The 10,197-nt window shown below is 56.0% G+C and overlaps 1 protein-coding gene and 2 long non-coding RNA genes across 3 annotated transcripts; 1 reads left to right on the forward strand and 2 right to left on the reverse strand.

The window, feature by feature from the left end:
- Positions 1–2,814: 2,814 nt before the first annotated feature.
- LOC147375512 (uncharacterized) lies at positions 2,815–3,645 on the reverse strand. Its single transcript, XR_015161564.1, has 2 exons — positions 3,494–3,645; positions 2,815–3,025 (listed from the first exon to the last, which is right to left on the reverse strand). It is a non-coding gene; the product is annotated as an uncharacterized LOC147375512 (long non-coding RNA).
- Positions 3,646–4,797: 1,152 nt separating this feature from the next.
- On the reverse strand, positions 4,798–6,363 carry LOC147375513 (uncharacterized). Its single transcript, XR_015161565.1, has 2 exons — positions 6,078–6,363; positions 4,798–5,386 (listed from the first exon to the last, which is right to left on the reverse strand). It is a non-coding gene; the product is annotated as an uncharacterized LOC147375513 (long non-coding RNA).
- A 654-nt stretch (positions 6,364–7,017) lies between these two features.
- Positions 7,018–9,888, forward strand: FOXD3 (forkhead box D3). Its single transcript, XM_086394303.1, has one exon. The coding sequence runs from the start codon at positions 7,823–7,825 to the stop codon at positions 9,266–9,268; it is 1,446 nt and encodes a 481-aa protein (XP_086250429.1). The 5' UTR covers positions 7,018–7,822; the 3' UTR covers positions 9,269–9,888.
- The last annotated feature ends 309 nt before the right edge of the window (positions 9,889–10,197 follow it).

Below are 10,197 nucleotides of genomic sequence, written 5' to 3' on the forward strand. Positions count from 1 at the left end.
ATGATTTCACTCTTGTCTGCTTCCACTGTATCAATTCCAACTACCTTGTTTCAGTCCAATTAAACTATAAGCTCCTCCTCTTGTCTTGCATAAGTCTGTCTTCTCTGCCTAGGACAAGGTTCCTCCCTTCATCGACCCAACAGCAGTTACTCATCATTCAAGAGAGCTCAGGCTTTATTTCCTTTGGGAAACCTTCCTCCACATACCTCTTTTCCAGGCAGAGTTAGGTATGTCTACTCTGAGATCCTCTAACGTTTTATGATAAATATTTATACAATTAATTACATCCCATTTTAACTTCAATGAGTTATGCATCAGTGATGCATCAGTGATGCTGTGTCTTACTGATTCAGTTACTGAACCAATATTTATTGAATGTTGCCAGCCGGTTCCGCACTCCTCCCCTAGTCACCCAGAGAATGCTTGGTTAGAACATCCTCTGGTCCTGAATTCCAGGGTTCCCCTGGTGGCTCAGATGGTAAAGAGTCTCTCTGCAGTGCAGGAGACTTGGGTTTGATCCCTGGATCAGGAAGATCCCCTGGAGAAAGAAATAGCAATCCACTCCAGTATTCTTGCCTGGAAAATCCCATGGGTTGAGGAGCCTGGCAGGCTACAGTCCATAGGGTCACAAAGAGTCAGACACGACTGAGCGACTTCACTTTTTTTTCCCTCCCTGAATTCAGCTGTATGACTTTCATCCTTCTCCTATACATTGTAGGGAGACCTAGAAAAAGAGGCAGACAGAAATAACTGCTTTGGACCCAAGGCTAAGAAAGTCCTTTCTTTAAAAGCATTAGGAGAAGAATTAAAATTTTAAAAGTGTATCCCAGGTCTTGTCACATCTGTCTGTGTTCTTTTAATATGTGACTTTTGCTTTTGTGTGTGTGTGTAAATTCAGTCTGAGAGAAAAAGTATGTATTATGGCGGTGTTTCTATATGTTATCCAAATGGGTCCTTTCCTTGGGATGTGACTGAGCCAGTGGCATGGTCTTCTGGAGATTTTTGACGAGCAAGACTAGGCTGAAACTGAGAAGCCGGTTTAAACTTAAGTATCCTGTTGCCCTGTGTTCAGGAGTAGGGAGGAAAGGGGATTTCTGCATGAATACAAAAATCATTACCTTTCTGAAGGGCGGAGTTGTAAATGGTCTTCCAGGTCATCTGGGTGCTCTGGGTCATGCATAAGTAGGAAATGGACCCAATACTTCCCGCAGAGAATTCTCCCCTAGGGACTGAATCCTCCTCTACACTCCCCTCCCCCACCCAGGACTGACTGTCTACTGTGTGTGTGCAGGCACGGTGGCCACTGCTTCTCGGACCAGTCCTCTCAACCTTCCCTCTCCTAGCCAAGCTCCGGAGATGTCAAAGATTCTTAAGCTGGGGTTTTCCAACTTGCCCCTGAAGCTAGGCGGGCGGGCCCAAGCTGCGATGTAGAGAATTCGATGTCCCAGCGACCTCCTCTGAGGAGTGGATCGAGTTAAATATAACCGCGCGAATGGAATAGCGCTAAAAATAAGGCAACAGCTGGCCGGTCCACAGCCCGGTCCCGGGAAGGGCGGGGGCCTGAGTGGTCTTGTGCAGGAAGGCCGCTCCGGGCGCAGGGACGAGGAGGCAGCAGCGTCCGCGGGCCTGGGACGGAAGGCCAGCGGGATGGGCGCGAGCAGCCAGGTGCGGGTCCCAGGGACTGGAGTCAGCGTCGCTCGGTGGCCCGAGAGGCATCTTTTGAAAGACTCAGAACCCTGGGAGAACTTGCCTGGACGTGACAAGGCAGAAGGGCTGAGAGCTGAACTCCTGCTCGCCCCGCCGCCAGAGGGAGCTGAGGGCAAGCGGGGGAAGCCGAACCCTCGAGAAGGCCGCGGCGTCGCCGGGGATCCGAGAGTGGGGGTCGTGCGGCAGTGACCGCGCGTGCACACTCGAGGCTCCCGCAGCGACTGGTGCTCGGCCTTAGCGCCCTACACTCACCCACAAGCCCCTCCCGGCGCACGTCCCTCGGCCCTGCACCCTCCCGCGTTAGCGCCCCAACCATGAAGCCCACAATTGAAACGTTTCCAAAACGGGCTATTTATTTGCTCCCAATAAATCGATCCGCAGTGATTAAGAAATCGATGTGGCCTGGGTGGGCGACGTCGCTCTCGGGGAGGGAAAGGCGCCTCTGCCCTGAGCTCGCGGGGAGGCAGAGGGCGGGTGCAGGCCTGGGAGAGGCGTGTCCCGAGGGGGCCACACCCGAGGACCCGCAACCTGGGCGCGCGGGCCCCGCCAGGCCGCGTTCCCTCGGGCGGCGAGGGGCGCTCGCCCGCCGCCCGCGCTCCTCGGCCCCTCTCGGCCCCTCTCGCCGCCTCTTTTGCGCGCGGGGGAGGCCGTGGCCGGCAGCAGCCGCCGAACAGCTCCGAGGCTTTTGTTGCTCCTCGGCGGGCTGAATGGGGGTTTTGTAAAGCGGGACAGATAAAAATGAGCAGCATCATATTGTTTGACAGAATGATCCCATATGATGAAGTGTCGGCTCCGAAGGGGGTGAAAATGGTGAATTCCTAAAAACCCGGCCCTCGGCTCCTCCGAGAGCTGCCGGTAGCCCGGAGCGACTCGCGGACAGCCGGGCCCCGCCGCATCGCACCAAACCGTGTCGGGAAGACTCGAGCTTTCAATGCCAAGTCATTTTTAAGCCCCGATCCTGCCCAGGACCTTTCTCCTCGCGGATGAAAAGAACAATTTTCGAGAGAAAGGCTCGTTTTGATTAAATCTGACATGCTGCTGATAACTCCATGCTAATGTGAAATAATTAACATAATAGCCATAATTAAAAGCACGCTAACAATGCCATAAATTTATCACACAATTTTACTAGCTTTCTGCCCCTAACTGCTCTCTCATCGTTAATTAAACGTGTTGCCTTTTACAGAATGGATGTTTATACATTTCCAATATAAATAAATTCGAAGCCATCCTCTCTCCCTCTCTGTCTCTCTTCCTCTTCCTTTGGTCTCTCGCCATTAGAAGGCACTTCTTCGCATGGGCCCTGAGTGGCGGACACCTTAAAAATAAATGAAGTTTTGAGATGCAAATCCAAACATGAACATTAAATTAATCCCCCCCCTCCCCCCCCCCCCGCCCACCAAAGAGATCCGGAGAGGTATACAAGGGTGGTGGGAAATGAGTTGAAAATCCCACCCTCTTGAAAACAGAAATAACTTAGGTGGGGTGGGGGCCCGGGATGTCCTTTCAGCCCTTCCCACCTCCCTCGGTGGCCGTCATCCAGGCAGAAGCTGATAATAGTTTAACATATCGGTGAAGACTGTCAATAAAGAGCCAACTTTGTTTTTTGGGGGGTGGGGAGAGGGGTATATTCCAGATGGACTCCGCCCACGTTTAGTTTCCCCTGCATTAGAGGAAGGGTGGCTGCTGTCTGTGGGGGTCGTGCCCCTTACTGCGCGACATGGTCCTTTCTCCCCGTATAATAAGAAAAGTGCATCCGCGCCTGGCCGTAACGATTCTATCTCACCTCCGGCCAACGATTTATTCAACCACGGGCATAGTTTCTGACTTAAAGGGCGAGGAAGAGGGCACCTGGTTTCTCCCGCGCCTGACGAGGGGTAGGTGGGCCATTCCAGCTTTCCGAACAGGCTGACCGTGCCCCTCCTCCTGTGTTGACCACTTAAGAACCCAAATTGAGTTGTAATTAATTTCCCCTTCTCCGTCATAAATTGTTTCATCCTCTTCTTGTCTCCCCCATCCCCATCTCACCCCCCAGGACACACACACTAAATCTCCCCTCCCCCGAGACGTCTCAATTTCCTTCCTATCGATCCGAACTCCACTTTTCTTGTTTCCTGTTGCTAGAACCTCGGTCCCCTCCACCACCACTACCAATCCCCGCCCCCAACGGACCCTGTCCTGGTGGTTTCTGCAGCTGGGTACCACGGATTCTGCCCACCCCAGGAGAAACGGAGGGAGCCTCATTACATTCTCTTTTGGCTGAAACGTTCCAAACATTTGAACAGGTGAGACAGCTGGCTGCCATCTTCTTTAAATCCCTCCTGGGAAGTTCGATTGTTGTGACCCAAATAATCACTCTCATTCATATTAATTGTTTGTGCCTGTGTTTTTCATTCTCCCTCTTACTATCTCCCCAGTAACCGAGACTCAGAAGATGTTTTATCGACATTTCTCTCTCCTTCCCACCCCCACCCCCAATATTTCCGTTCCCTCTATCACATCTCCCCCCCCCCCCCAAGTGTGTCACTGTCGCTCTGTATCTGTCTCTCTTCTCCCATCTCTGTTCCAAAGTTGGCGGTAACTGACGACCTGTGGGCTTTTAGCCGCTAACTGGGATCATGCGGCAAACAGAATTTACTAAACCCGGAATCTAGTTGGCCTAGGACAGGACCCTGCACCATGTCGGGCTCGCGCCCTTCCGCCCTGGCGGTGTCCCGCAGTGATGGCAGCGGGAACCTTCCTGCCTCCCACCTGGGCTGCAGCTTAGCCTCCTTCCCGCCACGGCAGGTTGCGCGGCGCTTCTGTCCGCCCAGAAGAAGGAAAAGGGCGACGGGCTGCCCAGCCTAGAGCTGTTGGGAGAAATCCGCCGTCTCCGCTGGAAATCGATATTAAGCCGTTGGGCCGGCACAGGCGCAGGACGTCGGGGGCTCAGCCAGTAGGTCCCGCACGTCTCATCATTTAGCTAATCGAGTCGAAAAGTTTCTGTAAGGGCCAGACCCGGCATCAGATGGTAACACTGATTGAACAAGAGATTAGCACAATAGATCTCTAACCGAGGGGAAGCGTTGCTTTTCACGCTACGTGCCGTAATTAATGGTATGAATCAATTAATTTGACTTTTATTGTGTCGAAAGAAAAAAGCGCAACAAATGGAACTGGCGGCTGGGAGTTGTTCACCCCCACCCCTTTCCCCAGGGAGGTCCCAAAGAGACACGGGGGAATGGACGGATCGGGCCAGGTCTTGGCCGAGGGAGGCTCAGAGGCAGTAAACAGCGGCGCCGAGGGAGTGCTGAGAGCCAGCCCTGGCGGGCCGAGGAATTGAAATTAGGCTCATTTGGAGGATGCTTCAAGAAGACTGCGGAGGGCATCCCCGGGAGCCGCTAACCTTCCGCGCGTACACACACACGTGCAACGCGTCCACGCGGGCCCAGCCTCCTAGGCTGCGGTGGGGCTCCTGCCGGCCCGCGCCTGCCTCTGGGGCTGGACAACCGAAGCTGAGCAAAGGGAATTTGTGGATTCAGTTTCTTTTCCGTGCCCCTCGGACGTTCTTTTTGTAATTATTGGGTTTTGAGACAGTTTCACCGGGACCTCCGCTGCCGAGGGACAGCGGGCAGCCAGTTCGCCGCTGCAGTCGGTTTTGCAGGAAGCTGTCTAGAAGGTATCGTAAATGGTTCGGAGCCTGCGGGCGACAAAGCGGTGCAGCTGCGGGAATGAACTCAGATGCATTTTAGGGTCAAGTGCAACCGGGATATCATTTAGATACAGAAAAATCGTGGAGTTACCTGGGCGTCTCAAGATGGAGGAACTGCCCTGGTTTCAACCAGAAACATCCTGCGAAGTGGGGGTATGCAATGTGCTAGTGTTTTATCCGGGAAATTATCTAGTGAAAATTGAAGTCAATCTGTGTGTCGCACTGCCTATAAGTGAAGCAAGTTTACGTGTGTATCTAGGCTAAGGAATGAGAGAGGTGGTAGGTGAGAGAGACACAGACAGGGAATCGTAAGTACTACTGTCCTCCAGGAAATACATCAGTTTCTTAGTATCATCTGTAAATACTGTATTTCACTATTTCTTCTCAGACTATATCCCCTTGTGCTCCTTCCTCTGGTAAGGCCTGCACTCCCTTCTCAGGCCTCAGTGGCCAGACTGGGCTTGGGTTCCAGGAGCCCTTAACACCCGGCAGGCACTCGCGGCTCACAAGGAGGCTGCCTAAAAATGCAGGAGGAAAAAAAGCAGCGCATCGCGGCTTCACCGGGTCAGGAACACTATTCCGAAGTGCGCGGTTCGCGCGCCCCAGCAATGTCACGCATCCGGGGTCGGTTTGCGCCCCCAACCCTCCATCCCAGTTAAATGCCGATAGTCTTTCCTACCATCACTGACTTTCCTTGCCAAAGAAACTCGGTGTGCACTGGCCATATCCTCGCCTCCTCCTCCACCTCCTCTGCTGCCGGTCCCTGAGGAACTAAAATCTTGGAGGGTTTGTCTATACCCTAAGGGGAAAGAATCCACGTTAGTTAGCCGCAAGGAGAGTCTAGGCCGCCAACAAGCTCGCTCCCAGGAGGCTGGGCCCAGAAGCCTGAGAAGTCACACCGCCCGCTCCCCCTGAGGTCAGCCATCCCAAACAGGGCGCGGCGTCTAACCTAGAGGCCCGAAGCCTCTTCCCGTCCCCACTCGACTTACCCAGGCCGCTGCCAATGCCGGCTCCTTCCCCAGCGCCTCATTTCCGACTTTTTCACATGCTAAGTCGTTTAACAACTCCGAGCAGCTAGTTGCGGCTTTATTTATAGGTTCTCCGTTATTTTACGTCCTTTTTATTTCTCTCTGCAACTATTCTGATAGATTAATCAATAGCCATTTTCTGACCTTCGGATATCCCAACTGATGCTGCTGTGGCCGAGCGGGGGAGGGGGGGGGGGAATATATTATTACACACACATACATATAAACACGCCCACATCGAGCCAGGAAACCGAAGACAGGACCCTGTGGTTTGACTTTAGCGGGAGGAGCGCCTCCCCTCAGCAGGTGTCTCCGCCGACTAAGCACTGAGGCAGGAGAGGCTCTTAAGTCTAATTAGCAAGACAGAACCGGGGCGCTGCCCTTAATCTTTAGAGCTAAAAAGAATCAAAAAAAACAAAACTGAGACTACCAAGTTTTTCTTAAAAAAAAAAAAAAAATAGGATGTGAATCTTGTCCTACATTCTATGCCTAGGGAGCTTTGGCAAAGGGCGGGTGGCAAGAGGGGGGGCGGGGAAGGGAGAGGGGGCGGGTATGTCAGGGAAGCAGAGCCGCGGATCCGGCGGGGGCTCCCGGGCCCACACCCTCCCTAGCTCACACGCACCCACCCTCACTCACACCCACAGGCTCCCTCGACCCCCTCGCCAGGCTCCAGCCCAGGGTGGGGTCCCAGGGCGGTCCCAGGCGCCCTTGGGCCCCGCGGGATGCTGGCGCACGGTGCGGCGCGGAGTTGCGCGTCCCTTGTCCCTTTGTTGACAATTCTCTCGACCAACTTGAGTTTGGCCGGCTCCACGGCGGCCCTGACGTCACGCACGGTCACGTGGCCCCGCCTCCCGTTGGATCTTTAAGTAGAAAGTAATCTATCAGGCCAGTCCTTAAAACGGGACTTTCGACTGCGGGGGCTTCGGCGTCCCTGACACCCCCTCCCCCGGTTGCCCCTGCCCGCGCCCTCCTGAGCTGCTCGGCGCCCCGCGTCCCGCGCCCGCCGGCACCGCTCCTGCTCCCCACGCCCGGGCCGGAGGCAGAGGAAGGCAGGCGAAGTGAGGGGGCGCGGCGTGGAGAAGCTGCCGGGCCCGGGCCGGGTCCGGGGCCGCTGCCGGGGGCAGCAGGGAGCGCCTAGTACCGAGCGCCAGGGACAGCTGGAGTTTGCGGAGCGCTGCCACGGGGGGCGGACGGCACAGCCCGAGTCGTGCGATGCCCGGCCGCCGACTGTGAGCCAAACCGGGAGGGCCCCGGACCACCTACGCCCCCCTCCCCTCTCCTAATCCCCTGTCTTTCGGGGGCGCCCCAAACCCCTTTCCTGAGGTTGGCGGCAGCCCCTGAAGACGCCCATCGCGCGCCGCTCCTTCCCCGCCGCCGCCACCAACCCCGAGGAGGGATGACCCTCTCCGGTGGCGGCAGCGCCAGCGACATGTCCGGCCAGACGGTGCTGACGGCCGAGGACGTGGACATCGATGTGGTGGGCGAGGGCGACGACGCGTTGGAAGAGAAAGACAGCGATGGGGGCTGCGACAGTCCCGCGGGGCCGCCCGAGCTGCGCCTGGACGAGGCGGACGAGGTGACGCCGGTGGCACCCCACCACGGGCAGCCTCAGCAGCCGCACCAGCAGCCCCTGGCACTGCCCAAAGAGGTGGCTGGAGCCGGGGCCGGGCCAGGGGGCGAGGCGGGAGCATCCGAGGCCGACGGCTGCAAGAGCGGCGCTGGCGGCGAGGAGGGCGGCGGGAGCGGTGGCGGGCCCGGCTCCGGCAGCGGTGCGGCGGGCGGCCTGGCCCCGAGCAAGCCCAAGAACAGCCTGGTGAAGCCGCCCTATTCGTACATCGCGCTCATCACCATGGCTATCCTGCAGAGCCCGCAGAAGAAGCTGACTCTGAGCGGCATCTGCGAGTTCATCAGCAACCGCTTCCCCTACTATCGGGAGAAGTTCCCCGCCTGGCAGAACAGCATCCGCCACAACCTCTCGCTCAACGACTGCTTCGTCAAGATCCCCCGTGAACCGGGCAACCCGGGCAAGGGCAACTACTGGACCCTGGACCCTCAGTCCGAGGACATGTTCGACAACGGCAGCTTCCTGCGGCGCCGGAAACGCTTCAAGCGCCACCAGCAGGAGCACCTGCGTGAGCAGACGGCGCTCATGATGCAGAGCTTCGGCGCCTACAGCCTGGCGGCGGCGGCCGGTGCCGCGGGGCCCTACGGCCGCCCCTACGGCCTGCACCCTGCGGCCGCGGCCGGCGCTTACTCGCACCCGGCGGCCGCGGCAGCTGCGGCGGCGGCCGCGGCGCTCCAGTACCCGTACGCGCTGCCGCCCGTGGCCCCCGTGCTGCCGCCCGCCGTGCCGCTGCTGCCCTCGGGTGAGCTGGGCCGCAAAGCGGCCGCCTTCGGCTCGCAACTCGGCCCGGGCCTGCAGTTGCAGCTCAACAGCTTAGGAGCCGCCGCGGCCGCCGCAGGCACGGCGGGCGCCGCGGGCACCACGGCGTCACTCATTAAGTCCGAGCCGAGCGCGCGACCGTCGTTCAGCATCGAGAATATCATCGGAGGGGGCCCTGCGGCGCCCGGGGGCTCGGCCGCGGGTGCTGGGGGCGCCGGGGTAACTGGGGGCACCGCGGGTAGCGGAGGCGGTGGCGCCGCGCAGTCCTTCCTGCGGCCGCCCGGGACAGTGCAGTCGGCAGCGCTCATGGCCACGCACCAGCCTCTTTCACTGAGTCGGACGACGGCGACCATCGCGCCGATTCTGAGCGTACCGCTCTCTGGACAGTTTCTGCAGCCTGCAGCCTCGGCTGCCGCTGCTGCCGCCGCCGCTGCTCAAGCCAAGTGGCCCGCTCAATAGGGACGCGCTGGTGGCCGGGATGCGGGGCCTGGCAGCGGCCTGGATTGTCGGCTGCAATTTGCAAGCTGCGCGCCCCGCCCCGCTCCTGGCCCCCCTGCCCAATCCTGGACTCTGCCTCTCTTCCATTTCCTCCCCCTCGACCCCTCAACACCGACCTTCGGCGGCCTCCACCCAGTCCTGCACACCTAGGCTGGCGGAGCAAACTCTCACTGCGCGCCCGCGGGGAATATCTTTCCGTACAGGTAAAACCGAAAACCGATTTTTCCAAAACTGTACCCGGACGGCGCCTGCTCTCAGTACCTGGGGGATGAGCGGGAAATTCTTTGTACATATTTGTATAAAAATTATTGACTTTCCTTTTGGGGTTTTTATTTTTTTAAGAAAAAAAAATTCAGTAGATTTAGAGCTCTGAACTTTCATTTTTTCTGAAGGTTCACTCTCCGCAGTTTTATGTGAGAAAAAATGTATAGAGACGTTGGGAGATTTTAAATATAAAATTTTCAGAAGACGAAAGTCATTCTATATAAAAGTCTGTTTATATATAATGAATATATATGGTATTCTAAATGTTATTCCATCGTGTTGTACACAACTTTGTAAATAAAATTTTTAAAGGCTCAGCTTAATGTTTCATTTAGGTGTCTGAGGTAAATGACAAGATTTTAAAATAATATTTGCATTTTATTCTTCCCAGATGAGTTTCAAGGAATGACCTTTTCAAACTTTGCTAATTCATAATTTGAGTGTAAGAAAAATTTAATTGGAAAAATATGCCTAATTTAAATTGTACTAATATTTTCTTTTAGTTTTCACATAACATGGGTGTGTAGGTGGTGATTTTCTTCCTATCAATACATTACATCTAAATGACTAGATATTTCTGAAGATAAAGTAAGCTGCCATTTAAAAAACCAACCTAATTCTAAACT

This window comes from Bos grunniens, chromosome 3 (genome assembly GCF_055505025.1).
Source record: "Bos grunniens cultivar Pamir isolate PY7600 chromosome 3, Bosgru_T2T1.0, whole genome shotgun sequence".
NCBI lineage: Eukaryota > Metazoa > Chordata > Mammalia > Artiodactyla > Bovidae > Bos > Bos grunniens.

What these genes read in the sequence shown, in the direction of transcription:
- FOXD3 (XM_086394303.1), top strand. Translation starts at nt 7,823, where the DNA reads ATGACCCTCTCCGGTGGCGGCAGCGCCAGCGACATGTCCGGCCAGACG.